The sequence below is a fragment of the Thalassophryne amazonica genome, chromosome 17 (assembly GCF_902500255.1).
Source record: "Thalassophryne amazonica chromosome 17, fThaAma1.1, whole genome shotgun sequence".
NCBI lineage: Eukaryota > Metazoa > Chordata > Actinopteri > Batrachoidiformes > Batrachoididae > Thalassophryne > Thalassophryne amazonica.
The window spans coordinates 32,693,679-32,714,196 of NC_047119.1; the positions used below are offsets into that span (position 1 = coordinate 32,693,679).

Genomic DNA, 20,518 nt, shown 5'->3' on the forward strand with positions numbered 1-20,518 from the left:
GAAAGGTGACAAACACAAATAGACACATACTTTATATTTTGGCCCGAGAGCCTCGTTTATTAATGTGTTTGCAAAAAAGTTTGTTTTGAAAACAAAGTTTTTACATGTTCTTTTATAAGCAAAGTTTATACTGATATCACTCCATTTGTTTTTATAAACAAGACTGTTTTGCATAGAAAACATCAAACCAGTGGAAATGTAACTTTTTCGCAAAATGACATACACAGTCTTATCCAGAGACCCCACATTTAAAAAAGCATAAATGTCAACACAAGGTGCTGCTGTCCTGAAGCCTAAAAACATACAACCAATCACAAGCTAGCACAGACTGTAACGCTTTAGGACTAATTTATATATCAGGTCTTCTGTTTTTATCACTTCAATCTCTTTCTCTATAAAGGTAGAGAGAACATTCTTGTCTTTATATACATCTCACAGAGGAGATATTCTCACCACTCCCTTTTTCCGTCTGTCAATCATCCAGCTCAAGACCAAAGTGGCTGTAGAGATCCCGTGTGGTGGTTCCCCTCAGTGCAGCTGCAACACGAAGAGTTAAAACCATTAGGTTAATGTCCTCTAGATACCTTTTTTAACAATCCACAAAGCATACAACAGACATAACCAAACTACAGAATCACTATTAACAAAGGCTGTACACAGTGACATTTATATTAATCTATAGCTTCAAACCGTGAGTAAAAAAGCAGATCTCTTATCTTGATCCATACTATTCTTACTTTTAGTTCCACCATAAAAAGATCGTATCAACTAATCTTTATCACTATTAAAAAAAGCACTTCACACCATTGTTAATCTTAATTCAGAATTACACAAAGCTTTAACTAAAGGGTAAATTAACCATGAAATAGATCACTGAAAATGTCATCATAAGATTTTTTTTTTTTTTTTTTTTTACTTAAGACCAGTTGCAAAATGTACTTTTTCCTTTGAAATAAATCATAAAAAAAATAATAAATCTGTGAAAGTAGCATGGTTACTTGGATCTCTGGGTTTGTTCACTCCATGCCAAGCTGTGCCAGGCTGAGTCTGACACAAAGACCTAAGTAAGCGTCTTCTCAAATACAGGCCCTATAGTGCAAGCGCTTGTTGCTAATGAACCGTCCTGGTGCCATTCCAAAACAACCACAACATATCAGTTGATGTCATCAATAAATACATATGCACAACCCCAATTCCAATGAAGTTGGGACATTGTGTAAAATGTAAATAAAAACAGAATGAAATGATTTGCAAATCCTCTTCAACCTATATTCAATTGAATACACCACAAAGACAAGATATTTAATGTTCAAACTGATAAACTTTATTGTTTTTGTGCAAATATTTGCTCATTTTGAAATGGATGCCTGCAACACGTTTCAAAAAGCTGGTGTTACATCACCTTTCCTTCTAACAACACTCAATAAGCGTTTGGGAACTGAGGACACTAATTGTTGAAGCTTTGTAGGTGGAATTCTTTGCCATTCTTACTTGATGTATGACTTCAGTTGTTCAACAGTCAGGGGTCTCCATTGTCGTTTTTTGCGCTTCATAATGTGCCACACATTTTCAATGGGTGACAGGTCTGGACTGCAGACAGGCCAGTCTAGTACCCGCACTCTTTTACTACGAAGCCATGCTGTTGTAACACTTGCAGAATGTGGCTTGGCATTGTCTTGCTGAAATAAGCAGGGACGTCCCTGGAAAAGACGTTGCTTGGATGGCAGCATGTGTTGCTCCAAAACCTGGATGTACCTTTCAGCATTGATGGTGCCATCACAGATATGTAAGTTGCCCATGCCATGGGCACTAACACAACCCCATACCATCACAGATGCTGGTTTTTGACCTTTGTACTGGTAACAATCTGGATGGGCTTTTTCCTCTTTTGTCTAGAGCACACAATGTCCATGATTTCCAAAAACAACTTGGAATGTGGACTCAGACTACACCACACTTTTCCACTTTGCGTCTGTCCATTTCAAATAAGCGGGCCCAGAAAAGGCGGCGGCGTTTCTGTATGTTGTTGATGTATGGCTTTCACATTGCATGGTAGAGTTTTAACTTGCACTTGTAGATGTAGCGACGAACTGTGTTAACTGACAATGGTTTTCTGAAGTGTTCCTGAGCCCACGCGGTAAGATCCTTTACACAATGATGTCGGTTTTTAATGCAGTGCCGCCTGAGGAATCAACGGTCACGGGCATTCAATGTTGGTCTTCGTCCTTCCCGCTTACATGTAGAAAGTTCCCCAAAAGGCTCAGCCATTCACAAGCAAAGATGGGGCAAGGATCACCACTACATGAAAAAAAATAGTCCAGCAGTTTAAGAACAATGCTTCTCGACATTCAATTGCAAGGAATTTAGGGATTCTATCATTTACAGTCCACAATATAATCAGAAGATTCAGAGAATCTGGAGAACTTTCTACACGTAAGCAGGAAGGACGAAAACCAGCATTGAATGCCCGTGACCTTTGATTCCTCAGGCGGCACTGTATTAAAAACCAACATCACTGTGTAAAGGATCTTACCGTGTGGGCTCAGGAACACTTCAGAAAACCATTGTCAGTTAACACAGTTCGTCGCTACATCTACAAGTGCAATTTAAAACTCTACCATGCAAAAAAGCCATACATCAACAACATCCTTCTCTGGGCCCGAGCTCATTTGAAATGGACAGATGCAAAGTGGAAAAGTGTGCTGTGGTCTGATGAGTCCACATTTCAAATTGTTTTTGGAAATCATGGACGTCGTGTCCGCCGGACAAAAGAGGAATAAAACCATCCAGATTGTTACCAGCGCAAAGTTCAAAAGTCAGTATCTGTGATGGTATGGGGGTGTGTTAGTGCCCATGGCATGGGCAACTTACATATCTGTGATGGCACCATCAATGCTGAAAGGTACATCCAGGTTTTGGAGCAACACATGCTGCCATCCAAGCAATGTCTTTTCAGGGATGTCCCTGCTTATTTCAGCAAGACAATGCCAAGCCACATTCTGCAAGTGTTACAACAGCGTGGCTTCATAGTAAAACAGTGCTGGTACTAGACTGGCCTGCCTGCAGTCCAGACCTGTCACCCATTGAAAATGTGTGGCATATTATGAAGCGCGAAATACGACAATGGAGACCCCTGACTGTTGAACAACTGAAGTCATACATCAAGTAAGAATGGGAAAGAATTCCACCTAAAAAGCTTCAACAATTAGTGTCCTCAGTTCCCAAACAATTTTTGCGTGTTGTTAGAAGGAAAGGTGATGTAACACAGCGGTAAACATACCGCTGTCCCAGCTTTTTTGAAACATGTTACAGGCATCCATTTCAAAATGAGAAAATATTTGCACAAAACAATAAAGTGTACCAGTTTGAACATTAAATATCTTGTCTTTGTGGTGTATTCAAATGAATATACAGTGGGGAAAATAAGTATTTGACCCCCTGTCAGTTTTGCAGGTTTTCCCACCTACAAAGAATGGAGAGGTCTGTAATTTTTTATCATAGGTACACTTCAACTGTGAGAGACAGAATCTTAAAAAAAAAAAAAAAAAAATCCAGTAAATGATTTTTAAATAATTCATTTGCATTTTATTGCATAAAATAAGTATTTGACCCCCTAGGAAAAACAGAGCTTAACAATTGGTACAGAAACATTTGTCTGCCATTACAGAGGTCAGACGTTTCCTGTAGTTCTTGACCAAGTTTTCACACACTGCAACAGGGATTTTGGTCCACTCCTCCATACAGATCTTCTCCAAATCTTTCAGGTTTGGAGTTTCAGCTCCCTCCACAGGTTTTCTATTGAGTTCAGGTCTGGAGACTGGCCAGGCCACTCCAGGACCTTGAAATACTTCTTACGGGGCCCCTCCTTAGTTGCCCTGGCTGTGTGTTTGGGGTCATTGTCATGCTGGAAGACCCAGCCATGACCCATCTTCAATGCTCTTACTGAGGGAAGGAGGTTGTTTGCCAAAATCTCGCAATACATGACCCCATCCATCCTCCCTTCAATACGGTGTAGTCGTCCTTTCCCCTTTGCAGAAGAGCACCCCCAGAGTATGATGGTTCCACCCCCATGCTTCAGGGTTGGGATGGTTTTCTTGGGGTTGTTCTCATCCTCTAAATATGGTAAGTGGAGTTGATTCCAAAAAGCTCTATTTTGGTCTTATCTGACCACATGACCTTCTCCCATGCCTCCTCTGGATCATCGAGATGGTCACTGGTGAACTTCAAACAGGCCTGGACATGTGCTGGCTTGAGCAGGGGGACCTTGCTGCCCTGCAGGATTTTAAACCATGACAGCATCATGTGTTACTAATGTAATCTTTGTGACTGTGGTCCCAGCTGTCTTCAGGTCATTGACCAGGTCCTCCTGTGTAGTTCTGAGCTTTCTCAGAATCATCCTTACCCCACAAAGTGAGATCTTGCATGGAATCCCAGACCGAGGGAGATTGACAGTCATCTTGTGTTTCTTCCGCTTTCTAATAAATAATCATAACAGTTGTCTTCTACCAAGCTGCTCACCTGTTGTCCTGTAGTCCATCCCAGCCTTGTGCAGGTCTACAGTTTTGTCCCTGGTGTCCTTAGACAGCTCTTTGGTTTTGGCTATGGTGGACAGGTTGGAGTGTGATTGATTGAGTGTGTGAACAGGTGTCTTTTATACAGGTAACGAGTTCAAACAGGTGCAATTAATACAGGTAAAGAGTGCAGAATAAGAGAGCTTCTTAAAGAAAAATTAACAGGTCTGTGGGAGCCACAATTCTTGCTGGTTGGTAGGTGTTCAAATACTTATTTTATGCAATAAAATACAAATTAATTATTTAAAAATCATACAATGTGATTTTCTGGATTTTTTTTATTCTGTCTCTCACAGTTGAAGTGTACCTACTATAAAAATTACAGACCTCTCCATTCTTTGTTGGTGGGAAAACCTGCAATACTGACAGGGGATCAAATACTTATTTTCCCCACTGTAGGTTGAAGAGGATTTGCAAATCATTGTATTCTGTTTTTATTTACATTTTACACAATGTCCCAACTTCACTGGAATTGGGGTTGTATATCACCAAATGATAACATGAGGAAAGTTCTACCTCCATTCATGACTACAGATGGAAGTGGAAAGTAGGATTATGTATATGCATACAATTTCACAATGACTGAGAATAATAAACAAGAACCTTACATATATGCGGTATTATATCTCCGGTGAAAAGAAAGCGTGTATATTTTTGCCTTTGTGTATACCATATTTTCCCTGACTATAATTCACTCAGAAATACAAGTCACATCTGTCAAAAAGTGTATTGTGAGAATGAGAAAAATATGCAAGTCACATCACAGTACTGTATAAGTGACACTTTTTTCTGTATGTGGAACTCACTAGATAAAATTTCCCTGGGGTGAATTTAACAACAGACAAGAAATCAATGTAGCACACGTGCTCACCACAGCCTGTGCTGTTACTTAACATAAGGACTTGGATTTTATTTGGCATAGTTTGGATGAAAGAAATCATCACACAGACATGGAATGCTGGACCACAGTGTTGGAGAAAATACAATAAAACACGAGTGCATTTGATTTTTTTTTTAAGTCAGCTCTTGAATTTGTTATCTTCCTGTGTTGTTGTAGCGTACTTTTATTACTAGTGTTTTATTGGAGCTTATTTTGTTCAGTGGATTAATTCTTGAGGAAGCCAAAGTAATGCTTTTTTATTTTTAATAACAAAAGTGTGGTTTATTTATTTGGTGCACAAGTTGCAGGATCCCCCAAAGTATTAAAAAAACCTGCAAATTATAATCAGGAAAAGATGGTACACACACACACACACACACAGGTTTTACGAGACCCCTGGTGAGAGCAAATGGACAATGGTGGATTCCATTTAGAAAAATACCTCATTACAGAAAATGCTATGACTTGTTGAAAATGTGGATGCTTTCAAGACTGTATTTGTATACATGTAAAATATATCTTAGGAGCTCTGAGATTTTAATCCTCTATGATAGACAGACTGACTTGGAAAAAGAGACAAATGGATAGCCGTTTTTGAGGTCAATACAGGACTTCTCTGTACAACCTGCCCACCTGTGTCCCTGCTTTCTGTGAGAGTATAAACATGTAAAACAGCTCCTCAGTGTTTAAGCATCAACTCTTTGTCAAAGTATGCATGTTGTGAAAGCTGGAGAAGGAAGGAGAGATGACTGCATGTATTTGTTTTTGACATTGTGTGTGTGTCTGGAAGACGGACAGATTGTTATTGTGTGTAAGTGATGTGAAAGACTTCCATTGTGTCAGAGGGGGAAACGCCATCTCCACTCACTAAGAGGTCATTATCATCCTCTCTGCACTGTACTGAGAGAGAAGTCAGAGCAGGCTTTTAACTCGCAGTATGGATTCAAAGAGAGAAAGTGCACGGATTGAATAAGCAGCAATCATGTAACAATATATCGCTGTGAAAAAAAAAGGACTCCAATGTTAAATTTAATCCGTTATGACTTCCATATGGTGGGTGGTTTTTGTTTGTCAGAGAATTTTTAAAGGGTTACTGTATTTCTTACTTTAATTTGGTACCATATTAATTATTAAAAGTCTACACTAAAAAAAAAAAAAAACAGTTCTTTGTTGTTTGTTTTTAAGTGACAGGGTGCGGGGTTTTGGGTTACCACAAATGGAACATTGTATTCATAACATCTGTTGATTACTGTATAATTTCCTGCAACAATTTGATGTGTTTCCATGATTTTCAAATGACCTCTTCATATCTACATGAGAGTGGGCACTACCATGTTGATACAGTAGCCAAAAAAAGGACATAGTTATTAGAGCCTGACCAATATATCGGTTGGCCGATATAAGCCATTCATGAACATATCGTTGTCTGCATTACTTTTGCTGATAATAAAACTTTATTTTACTGCAGAAAAAACACTTTGGCTGTTGGAAATGGCCCACATAGTTACATAGTTTGTCTGACAGCATTGTTTAGAATGCTCTCAAACATGGCAGAGACCCTCATCACCCCTTGGTCATGTTAGCTACAAAAGAGAGAAAAGTGGCCAACTGCCATTCATTTTCAGTCAGAATGGGTGTTTTACAGTGACAAAGAGGTCGCCAGTTAGGCCAAAATAGATGACTAGTCTATTTTATACAAATACTGAGCGATGTGACTTGGTGAGTGCCAATGCGAGTGAAGGCAACATGATGTACATCAGTTGGTTCAGTTGTTTGTTATATTTATAGTTATTTATAATAAAGTTCATGTTTAAACTGTGAATCATCATCAAAGAAGCAAAAAGATGAAGGAAAACAAACTTGTGACCAGCAAAAGCATAATGCACTCTGTAACCTCACCATGAGATGCCACTAAATCTTGCACACTGCAGCGTTCAGTATTTGGAGCAGCTATTAGCTATTGTTATCCAAACAGTAGGAAGGATAATGACATTTTGAGTATTGTTGACAATGAGCCCTGTATCATCTATCATAGCATACTGTGATTTCACACTTTCAATATACTCCAGAAATGACTCAAACACTGTCGATTAGAGGTGGGCAATACCGGGAATTTTGGTATTGATCCGATACCAAGTAAATACAGGCCCAGTATCCCCGATATCGATACCGATACATACCTTTTCATATTTAAGCTTCATAGATCCAAAGGATCCAAAAGACCTAGGATAGAATTTCACCAATCATTGTACATGACAACAAAATATTATCACAATCAACATTTTTGTTTAAAAAAATATCACTCAACACAACTTAAAACAAAATCTCCTGAGGTAGAGGGCTGACAAACCACAATACAAGAGTGCGCTACTCCGTGTTGTGTGACACAGCGCAGCTCTTACAGAGAGTAGACTTTGAGTCAGTGCATGCAGGAGAGAGGAAAAAAAGCTTGAGTATCGATCTTTTTACACGAGAATCGTTTAATATCGATACCAGCGCTGGTATCGATATTAGGATCGATCCACCCACCTCTACTGTCGATACAACCATCAGCACACACACTAATGTAGGTCAAAAGGCATTTTTTTTATGACACATGCAATGATCAGTGTGTCTGTGACTCAGTTGTGCTTCTATTTCCTGACAGAACAAAATGTTTGAACTTGTTGACACGTCCTACCCCCAGCAGGCTGCAGGACATGTCCACTAACATTTTACACACAACATTCATTTAGCCATTTTCGCCCATGACGAAGAAACCTCAAAGTATTCATCGCTACGTCACAGATTTAGACACAGCTATGTGGTGTCACAGGAAGTAAGAGAGAAGATGCCAAAACAAGGTGAAATGCCAGCGCGGGTATTTGTTTTTCCGAGAACAGGAAGTGAAGGGTCAGTCTTACGCCACGAGACTGGTTGTGAGATTGGCACTCCAGCCCCTGCAAAAACATTTGACTAGTTCATGAGAGTGTTGCCAAGATATCATCTCAACCTAACCTGACCTGACCTCATGGAGACTGACGCACATTGTAGAAGGAAACATCTTTGGTGTAGATTAAAATCAAAGGACTTGTTAGAGCACTGCACAACACACGTCTTTAACAAAAAAAAAACAAAAACGTGAAATTAGTGCACTATGTTCTGTCTGACAAACCGTCCATGCATGCTTCCATGGAAGTTATTCCATATTTCAGGAACCACTAGTTGTACAGTTCTAATTTTGGTGTCAAGTTATTTGTAAAACAGTAACAGAAAAAGTAAGTCCCTTTGGGTTCTCCCTTGTTTTTTTCCCCAATCGGTGCTGCTACAGCAAATCCGAGGTGGACTTGCATGTTGAATTGGCACAGGTTTTATGCCAGATGCCCTTCCTGATGCAACTCCACATTACACAGAGAATGGGCAGGGGTGGGATTTGAACCTTATGCACTGCAAACAAGCGCACTAATCACTTGGCCACCACCCCTGCCATAGCTGTAACAGAAAACTGTTAGAAAATGAATCATTACTGTAACTATACCCAAAACCTTAATCCAAAAGACTTAAGTTCCTGAGCAACCCCACATTTCTACTTGGTTCATCTAGAAAAATAAAATAAATAAATACCGGAACTGACAAGAAATGCTTCCCGTTTTAACCTTTATTCCTGATGACATCACCCTTTGCTGTGTCTTGTTATCAACTGAGGAGTGGAGAAGCACAGATTTTTGGTCTTAAATGACTCAGGGCCGCATGTTTCCATTTGAACTCAATGAATATTTTCTTGAAAATGACATTTCCATTCTCTGTTTTATAAGCTACAATCCAAAGCAATCACTGATTTAATTTCTGTACCACAACAGTGAAAGCATTACAGTTTTAACAAAATGAATTATTTCTGCAATTAAATGGCCTATGAACACAATACTGACACACATTAGACTGCACTTAACATTGCAAATTATTATCTCTAATGGCTTCTAAATAGGAGCTAATGTTCATTATTACGCTTACAATTCACTTCTGGTTTTATTTTAGCAATACATGTTGATATTTAGGCTTTTTTGTATTTTATATTTTAATTTTTGTGTTCTTATGAATGTTAAATTACCATGTCTTAATGTTTTATTTTAGAGAACTTTGTTTTATCTGAAAGTGCTATACAAGTACATTTCTTAATTATTATTAGTATTATTATACTATTAATATTAAACTGGAATGTAAGATTAACCTACTTGCTTGTTTGACTTGCTACTGTTAGACTTAAAAAAAAACAAAACAGCTGGAGTTTGACTTCTGTTTCTGAGGCAGCGCTCTGCTGCCCTCTTATGGCTGGTTGCATGACAACCTGCATCTCAACCATTCATTCACTCAATTTCTAAACCTGCTTATCACAGTGAAGGTTCACAGTTCAATGGGTGAGAGACGAGGATACCTTTAAATAATGTAACATAACCAAACTCCAACTTAATTTGACACATTTTTCTCTATAACGTATAAATACAGCAAGTAATCACATAATACTTTTCCCTCAAAAAATATATATGAATTTATTTTTTGTTACATTTGAGGCTGTGAGGCTATACATACATTTTCCACATTTCAATTTTTTAAAACTGCATTTAGTACAGTTACCATATCTGCTCTAAAAGATCAATTAATAATCTTGTGGTAAATCTGCTTGTACTTTTAAATAATGTGATCAGACCCTTGTACAGTTTGTTTTCGTTGTTAATTCACACCAGAGAAACAACATATTGCTCTTCTTTACGTCTCATCTGTTCAGAGCTCACACAAACAAACCAATTACAGCTGAGTCAGGAAGTGGAAACATGAATCACATCGGCCGACAGCTCATTCAACAGACACTGTCAGCTGTCATCTCATCACACTCATATTTTTGGCACAATCAGCTCAGAAGTGAAATATGTGAAAAGAACCATCAGTCAACTTGCAGCAGGATAATCTGTCACTATGTCTAAAAGGCACTGCCAAAAGCAAGAGGAGATGAAATATCCTGTAAATGGCTGCCATGATCAATGGCTGAATCAGGCATCAAATAACATGTTCTGGTCAAGTTGCTTCTTATTTTTATTTTCTGCACATCACTGCACTTGGAGAAGGAAGATGCACCTATCACAGTTAGTAAGTCCCGTCAGCTGCTCCCTTGTTTGCACTCAGGGTTGCCACAGCAAATCCGAGGTAGATCTGTATGCTGAATTGGCACAAGTTTTACGCCGGATGCCCTTCCTGACCCAACTCCACATTACATGGAGAAATGTGGCAGGGGTGGGGTTTGAACCGGGAACCTTCCGCATTGAAACCAAGTGCACTAACCACTTGGCCACCACCCCGACCTATCACACTCTTAAATGGGTCATATTGTGAATAATTTGTTTTAATCTAGCTTTTATTGTAAAATACATGTGGAATTTCTTTGTTTTGCACATTAGAGAGCCTGCAAAGACAGCCTTTTTTCATTTACATAATATCACAAGGATTTGACCAGTTCTGTCAATGACAGACGCAGAAAAATTGGTTTACACATTTGTTTCATCTAGAAGTGATTATTGCAATGTTTTGTTTTCTGGGTTGCCATGTACAAGCATTAGGGGGCTTCAAATGGTTCAGAATGCTGCAGAAGAAAATTTGACCGTATTACCCTGGTGTTGGACCTTCACTGGCTCCTTGTACATGCAAGGTCTGACTTTAAGGTACTGTTATTGACATATAAAATTCTAGCACCTTCATACTTGGCTAATTTACTCACAACCTATGTACCGGCCCGCGTTATTCATTCTTGGAATCAAGAATGATTCTGTGTTCCAAGGGTGAAGAAGAAGTCAGCAGGTCAGAGAGCATTTTCTCACCGTGCACTTTTTTTGTAGAAGTTTGACAATCAAGAGGAGTCTGATTCTGTACACTTATTGAAATCAAAGCTAAAGACTCATTTATTTTCTGTCTTATAACTGACATTGATTTACTTGTGTTGAATTGTAAAAGATTGGGTTTACAGTATTTTTTAGTACCTATCACTGATCCCTGTTGTTTTGTAAGATTATTCCAGTTGCTAGTCACTTTTTTTTATCTGACTGACAAAACTTTAACATGTTTTATACATGTTGATCTAGATTTTACATTTCAATTGTTATGGCACTCTATTTTACTGTTTTTGTATTATGTTATTTGTTTTTGTTGAAATTTTAACTGTTGCTTGTTGTGGTGGCCAGAGCGGGTGGCCACCCAACTGATCTAGTTCTGCTGGTGTTGGAATGTGATTTTGTGAAGTGTCTTGGGGTGACTTTGTAATTGACACAAATATAATAAAACTGAATCATCTTTCCCTACCAATGCGGCCCAAGAGCGTCTGACCAATGTCTTTGATGTCATTGTACTCGTGCAGCATGTCGATATGACGCTCCAGCTCCTCCACTCTGTACCCCCTGTGGAAACACACAAGATTAGATGTGCACATGCGCACTGACAAACTGACACTTTACAAACAGCTGGAAGGACATCTGAGGATATGCTATTGTTTATCTGAAGAAACAACTATATGCAGGGACACACAAACTGTATTGACACAAATTTGTGCAGACATAAAGATAATGCTTAAAGTGATCCTAACCTTGAATCCAAGGCTGAACTCTTAAATAGCCCCACGAATGGCTACATAACACTAAAGCAAAAGTCTGGCACTTGAACCGGACTAAAGAGAAAAGAAAATGACAAATACACAAAGCTGCACTCACTCAGCTTCCAGCTGAGTAATCTCTGTGTCCAGTTGTTCCTCTTGTCTCTGTAGCTCCTCCACCTCCTCTTCTGGGCTACGTTTTGTGCACTCTGTTACTTGGAGCTGTGATGTGCAATACAGAAAGCTCTGATGTGTACATGCAGATGTGGCACAATGTATACATGACTTGTTTTGTACTCACAGGTGACTTGAAGCTGGAGTGCACTTTCCTAAACTTTGAGAACGGAGTCCTAGGACAGGAGGTGGGAGGTGGGGTTAAAGGCATGCAGCACACTTCACTAACTGACACAATCTATACAGTGTCGAGTATGAAACGGCGGATTATACATCCACTCTTGGCTCCAGTAACAACAATAACTTTTTCACTGTGTGAGCGTAGTTACTAATGCTGCTGCTGGTTTACACAAGAGTGAACAACAGTTGTACAAAAATGTGTCATCAAACTTTTATTTTTAAAATAACTATATTCAAGTAAGAAGCTGCATTTTACCAAGTATTTGAAGTTGCAACTAACTGATTTGAAACTTAGGGCCGGGCAGGCAGCAGAGCCGCTTGGCTGGAGGCTGCTGGACGCACTCGGCCGTGATCGCACTGCTTCCAGAAGCGCAGTTCCTCTCCAATCATATACAACCCCTGGCAAAAATTATGGAATCACCGGCCTCAGAGGATGTTCATTCAGTTGTTTAATTTTGTAGAAAAAAAGCAGATCACAGACATGACACAAAACTAAAGTCATTTCAAATGGCAACTTTCTGGCTTTAAGAAACACTATAAGAAATCAAGAAAAAAAGATTGTGGCAGTCAGTAACGGTTACTTTTTTAGACCAAGCAGACGAAAAAAAATGGACTCACTCAATTCTGAGGAATAAATTATGGAATCACCCTGTAAATTTTCATCCCCAAAACTAACACCTGCATCAAATCACATCTGCTTGTTAGTCTGCATCTAAAAAGGAGTGCTCACACCTTGGTGAGCTGTTGCACCAAGTGGACTGACATGAATCATGGCTCCAACACGAGATATGTCAGTTGAAACAAAGGAGAGGATTATCAAACTCTTAAAAGAGGGTAAATCATCACGCAACTATTGGCCTTGTAAATGTAATTTCCACCACACCATTGCCTTACAATATAAAGTGCCTTGGGGCAACTGTTTGTTGTGATTTGGCGCTATATACATGTGCTCTGATGTCACTGTTTATCTCCATAGAAACTACCCAAACAATCTTTCATACAAACTGTTTAAAGGGACATTACAGTGTTGTGGTGGAAATTACGACAATAGTGTGGGACAACTACATTTTGTTTAAAAAAATCACAACAGTTGTATGACATTGAATACCCCAATTATGTTTGGATTATTTTACTGATATTTTATTCAGAGATATTTTAAAACATTAGAAAAAACGTTTTTTTTTTACCATTCATTTTTATCATTGAAGATCAAAGTCTGGGTGTGGGACAAGCACAAAACGGCAATATTTGCATATAATGATGCTGAAAAAAGGTGAAAAAGTCATCATAGACTACTAGAACAAATTTCTTAACACACTTTCATTGTAAAGATAACTATAAAAGTGTGAAATTTCCCCTTTTTTCTGTTTTTCATACAATATGATCAAAGGGCATAATAAGTGCCCGTAGTCTAAGAATCACCCTAATACAAAATTCTATCCATACATAACTATGGTAATTATTAGTAAGGTTGGGGTTAAAGTTTATCCCATAGACATTCGTATGTGGTGTACTTCGAATACCAGTCATGTTAAGAATTTTCTTGTTTTTTAACTTCATGTATAAAATGTATACATGACAATCTATACGAACGGCTGCACCTCAGAAAACCCCTCTGTTAAACTCCTGAAGTTTGCAGACGATACCACCATCATTGGTCACATGAGGCTGCGTACAGACAGGAGGTGGAACAGCTGGTCCTCTGGTGTGGTCAGAACAACCTGGAGCTGAACCCGCTCAAGACTGTAGAGATGATAGTGGACTTCAGAAGAAATCCCTCATCACACCCCTCCCCCTCCCCATCCTCAACAACACTGTGTCTACTGTGGACACTTTCAAGTTCCTGGGATCCACCATCTCCTAGGATCTGAAGACGACCTTCCATATAGACTCCATCAGTATAGCTCAGGAAGTTCAACCTGCCCCAGGAGCTGCTCATCACCTTTTACACATCCATCATCCAGTCTGTCCTGTCCATCTCCATCTCTGTTTGGTTTCCCTCTGCCTCCAAACATGACAGGCACAGACTTCAACAAACTGTCAGGTCTGCAGAAACAAAATCATCAGAGCCAGTCTGCTCTCCCTCCATCCAGGACTTATACCGGTCCAGGACCAGAAAGCGAGCTGGGAACATCTCTGCAGACCCCTCACACCCTGGACACACATGGTTTAAACTCCTCCCCTCTGGTCGATGTTACAGAGCTCTGTACATCAAGACAACCAGACACAGGAACAGTTTCTTTCCACAGGCCGCCCCACTGATTAACAATTTAACTTGCCAAAACACTCACTAATTCATATACCTACCTCATGTACAACTTCAATGTTTGTCTTTCTCCTTTGCACAAATTTTATTACTGCATATTTTTCTATTGTGAATTTTATTGTGAATTATTTAGTCTTTAGTGTATATTTACACATGCTTGTACAGAGAGAGTACAGTTCAATACTGGAGTAAAATTCCTTGTATTCTTTGAGGATATGTGAAGTTGCGTCAGGAAGGGCATCCAGCGTAAAACTTGTGCCAATTCAGCATGCAGATCCACCTCGGATTTGCTGTGGCGACCATGAGAGCAAAACAAGGAACCAGCTGTAGTGAGAATACTTGGCAAATAAAGGCTATTCTGATTCTGAATTATCAGCCATACATAATTACAAATATTTTGTAACCAGAGAAAGTGTTTAAGATCTCCATTTCAAAATGTCATTTTTGGCCTGTATGGATAAAAAAATGTGGGGTATCATAATCACGTGACCTAGACTGAGCAGTCAGAAGCGCTATGACCACAGAGCCCCATATGACAAACAGTACCCCACGTAATTTTGGTCTTTAGGGTAGTCAGGCTGTCTGTGTGTTGTGACAGCTGTAGATTTAAGACGTGTGAATCTTGTCCTATGTTCAAGTGAGTACAGTGATCCCTTTATTAGCATTAGCAAAAGAAAAAAAAAAAACCTACCTCCTTAAAGCTGCGTTCTTCGAGTCATTGCCCTTCGGCGTAGAAACTGAACAATTATTTGCACCTGAGTGATTTTCAATGGAACTGAGGACGTCCATACTGGCTTAAATATCAAAACAACGTAGTTTGCTGAACAATTTAATACAGCAGCAATAATTCTAACAGGAAGAATTCAAGCAGTTCGCGGCTGTCTGTCAGGAGACACCCCCAATTCTGATTGGTTGTTTAAATCAACAGGCGGGTACGGAGCATAGACATTATAAAAAGTAGACGTCGCATCGGCCGCTGCTGACGAGCCGTGGGGCCGCCATCTTGGACCGGTCATCCTACCCGCTCCACTGAGTGCTGTTCGACAGGCGCAGCGCATTTAATCCATCGTAACTCTGAATGCCAAACTGATTTTCACGCGTTTTTTTTTCTGCAAACGTCACACATGTAGCTGCAATACAGGACAAATGGTTCGTCGTATTTTAATATTCATCGTGGGATTAGTAGTAATAGAATATTCTGATATAGACCGTAGGCAGGTATTTTGCAAACACTGTAAACACACACATCACACACGAATATATGAGAGAGAAGCAGATAGTGGCAGTAAAGTCAACTATTTTAGTAATTTGAAGAGACAATATATGATTACGGTATATGTAAATATTTATATATATAAACCAAATACTGACTATAGTGAATACATTATATTTCTATAAAAAACATAACAATAGATATGTTATATATCAGAGAAAATGTATGTGTATATATATATATATATATATATATATATATATATATATATATATATATATATATATATATATATATATGTGTGTGTGTGTGTGTGTGTGTGTGTGTGTGTGTGTGTGTAGTATCAATATATCAGTGAAAATTCTAAAATATATGAATCAAATATGGAGTATCAATATAATTCATACATATATAAAAAATGATATATCAGAAAATGCTAATATATAAATCACATAGCATATCAATATACGAGTACTTCATATCAGGACAGAGAGAGAAAGAGAGTTCCAAGACTATACAAAGCAGAGAGAATAAAATGTAATGTAAATGTAAATTGTCAAATTAATATAAGAACATGACATCCCCGCCCCAAACCATATTTTCACATGTACAATCTTGCTCGTGAAAGTTTTCCAGCTAAAAGGACTGTATACAGAGCTCTCTGCAGCTCTCAGCACCTTATTATAATACTACTAATAATAATGGATTATATATAGCGCTTTACACAGTGCTAAAACACACTTTATAGGACAGAGGAAATAAAGAACAACGCAACTTTATTATAGAACTATAAAAATAAAAATAAACACGAATATAAAATCAAACCTTCACTGTGCCCTGTGACAGAATCACTACGATGACCGGTCCAAGATGGCGGCTGCATTTCTTGTGACTAGGCAACAGCCCACTGAAAAGGAAGTTACTCTGACCGGATATCCTTCAATTCAGCTTTATTTTCAATTTAAAAGTCTAAGAGCTAATATACAAGTTATTTGACGATTTGCACAAATCTAACAACTACTACAGTACTAGTACTGCTACTTCTACGACGACTATTACTACTACAATAAAATAAGTAGAATAAGACATTTTAAGCTCTTTGATGATGATGATAATAATAATATTAAAATCTTTTCAAAGGATTGATAAAAATGAAGAAATAGACCATTTTATCAATATTTATAATTCATGTTGTATCTAAGGTCAATTTAATCATAATGTTTCTTGAATAATGTCTATCACTGATTTGTTGTAAAATATTACAATTATCTCTCTCTCTCTCTCTCTCTCTCTCTCTCTCTCTCTCTCTCTCTCTCTCTCTCACACACACACACACACACACACACACACCGCCATAATGCATCGCCATTTGACCACAGGATGGCGACAATATACCATTTAGGTTGGCTTTAAGGCCTTGGTTTTTGTCTTGATCACTCACACCCTCTTATTTATATAGTCTCTCTTTCTGTTTCTATCTGTTCTCTCCTAATAAGATTAACCTTCACTTATAAAATCTGTCTGTAGTGTCATTTTCCCATCTGTCTCTCTGTCTGTGTCGCTCACTCAGAAACATCCCACACAGCTCTTGTCTGAAAAGAACATTGTGTAATCAGAGAGCAGAGCTGTGGAATATATTTATGTGCTAATCTCAGTTCTGAACTGCTCACAGGCCGGACTGATGTAAAGCCACCAGTGCTCTAAATCTAAACCAGCGGAGGATTAACACAGTAAAAGGTCACGTTCAGCCCACACGCAGAAACACACGGAGAGCTTTCCCAGCAGATTGTCTTTTCACTGCTGCTCACTCAGCTGGTAAGCAAAGGAAAAGAAGACGACTTACAAGCAAACAGATGCAAGGTGTATGTCAGGGTGTGCAGTGGGCATTACATCGACTGCAGTCTGTGTTATATCCTGAGCAGTTATTGATTATTTATCAGTTGTTGTACGGAGAGGGTGGGGAATGAAAAATTCAGTTAGGAGGCATTGCCTTTTCTTTTAGATTCCACATACCGGCCTTTAACGGCTTCTTCGTGCAGTAGTGTTTCTGCAAGACAGCATCTTCTGCAGAGGATCATTTTTATCCGCCATTGACAATAAAGCAGAATACCTTCTTTCTAATGCACACAGTTATTTATTTATTTATTTATTTATTTATTTATTTATTTTTTTTAGAAATATTTATAAAATCTACAAAATTAAGTCAAGGCTTCTGGAGCACAGTTATGGATCTGCACAAATCTGGTTTATTTTGAAGAACATCTCTAAAAGATTCATGGTACAGCAAGCAACTGTACTGTTGATTCATTCATTCATTTTCTGACTCTTATCCAGGTCCGGGTCCCATGTGGCAGTAAATTAAACAGCTCAACCCACACGTCCCTGTCCTTGGCCAAGTTCTCTAACTCTACCTGGGGGATCTTGAGGTGTTCCAAAGTCATCTGGGAAATATAACACTTCCACTGTGGTCTTGGTCTTCCCTGGGTCCTCCTACTATTTGGGTGTGCCTGGAAGGACTCCCTCCATAGTCAACCAGGGGCATCCTCACCATGTGCAGCAGCTCTGTCCCAAGTCCCTCCTGGATAGGTGAGCTTCTCAAACCGTCCCAGAGTGTAAGCCCAGATACCCAACCGAGGAATCTCATTACCGCTGCTTATATCTGTGACCTTGTTGTTTCAGTCATTACTTAAAGATCATGACCACAGGAGCATAAATCAACTGGTAACTCAAGAGTTTTGCCTTTTGGTTCAGTTCTTTCTTCACTATGACAGTTTCGTACAACTTTCGCAGGGTCACAGATGCAGATCCGATCAATCTCACACTCCAACTTAAACCCATTCTTGAGCCTGACCCCAAGATACTTCAACTACTCCACTTTGGGGCAATAACTCCTCAGACCCAGTAGGGACAAGCCATCCTTTTCTGACATAGGACCATGGTCTTAGATTTGGAGGTGCTGATCCTCATCCCGGTTGTTTCATATTCTACATCAAACGTGCCCAGTTACCATCGGGGGTCACTGTCTGATGAAGTCAACAGAATCACATCATCCACAAAAGCAGAGAAGCAGGTCACCAAACTGGACACCCTCCAATCCCTTATCGTTCCTTGAAATCCTGTCCATGAACATCATGAACAGGATTATTAACAACCCTGGTAGAGTCCAACATCCACCAGGAACAGATGAAATGCTGGTAATCCGGCCAGAGCTCCTAATTTTTTCATAAAGAGACTGGATCTCTTGTTGCAGTGGTCCCAGTATCCCATTCTCCTACAATACCTGCCACAGGATGCCTCAGGGGACCCGATTTTATGCCTTTTCCAAGTCTATATATATATATATATATATATATATATATATATATATATATATATATATATATATATATATATATACAGTTGTATGTAAAAGTTTGGGCACCCCTGATGATTTCCATGATTTTCCTTTATAAATCATTGGTTGTTTGGATCAGAAATTTCAGTTAAATATATCATATAGCAGACAAACAGTGATATTTGAGAAGTGAAATGAAGTTTATAGGATTTACAGAAAGTGTGCAATAATTCTATAAACAAAATTAGGCAGGTTCATAAATTTGGGCACCCCAACAGAAAAAATACATCAATATTTAGTAGATCCTCCTTTTGCAGAAATAACAGCATCTAAACACTTCCTATAGCTTCCAATGAGAGTCTGGATTCTGGTTGAAGGTATTTTCTTGTTTACAAAATTTCTCAGGTTTATTGGTTTCCAAGCATGGACAGCCCGCTTAAATATCACACCACAGATTTTCAATAATATTCAGGTCTGGTGCCTGAGATGGTCATTCCAGAACATGTTGTTCCTCTGCATAAATGCCTTTGATTTTGAGCAGTGTTTTGGGCCGCTTTCTTGTTGAAACATCCAGCCCCGGCGCAACTTCAACTTTGTCACTGATTCATGAACATTGTTCTTAAGAGTCTGCCGATATTGACTGGAATCTTTTTCAGCCATGCACACCGCCCCTTGTTATGTCCGAATAACTCAATTTTAGTTTCATCAGTCCACAGTACCTTATTCCAAAATGAAGTTGGTTTGTCCAAATGTGCTTTAGCATACCTCAAGTGACTCTGTTTGTGGCGTGTATGCAGAAAAGGCTTCCTCTGCATTACAGCATTATACAGCATCTCCTTGTGCAAAGTGCGCTGTATAGTTGAACGATGCACAGAGACACTATCTGCAGCAAGATCGTGTTGTAGGTCTTTGGAGCAGGTCTGTGGGTTGACTATGACTGTTCTCACCATCCTTCACGTCAGCTCATCTGAGATTTGTCTTGGCCTGCCACTCCGGGCCTTAACTAGTACTGTGCCTGTGGTCTTCTATTTCCCCACTATGTTCCTCACAGTGGAAACTGACAGCTGAAATCTCTGAGATACCTTTTTGTAACCTTCCCCTAAACCATGATGTTGAACAATCTGTTTTCAGGTCATTTGAGAATTGTTTAGAGACTCCCATGTTGCCACTCATTAGAAGAGATGCAAAGAGGGTAAACATTTGCAAATGGCCACCTTAAATGCTCTTTCTCATGATTGGATTCACCTGTGTAAGGAGGTCAAGGATCAGTGAGCTTACCAAACTAATTTT

The 20,518-nt window shown here is 39.0% G+C and overlaps 1 protein-coding gene across 1 annotated transcript; it reads right to left on the reverse strand.

The window, feature by feature from the left end:
• Positions 1-459: 459 nt before the first annotated feature.
• Positions 460-15,613, reverse strand: swi5 (SWI5 homologous recombination repair protein). The gene is made up of 5 exons (XM_034192288.1): positions 15,373-15,613; positions 12,363-12,411; positions 12,180-12,283; positions 11,776-11,870; positions 460-537 (listed from the first exon to the last, which is right to left on the reverse strand). Exons 1-5 carry the CDS (start codon positions 15,468-15,470, stop codon positions 473-475), a joined length of 411 nt encoding a protein of 136 aa, XP_034048179.1. The 5' UTR covers positions 15,471-15,613; the 3' UTR covers positions 460-472.
• Between the last annotated feature and the right edge of the window lie 4,905 nt (positions 15,614-20,518).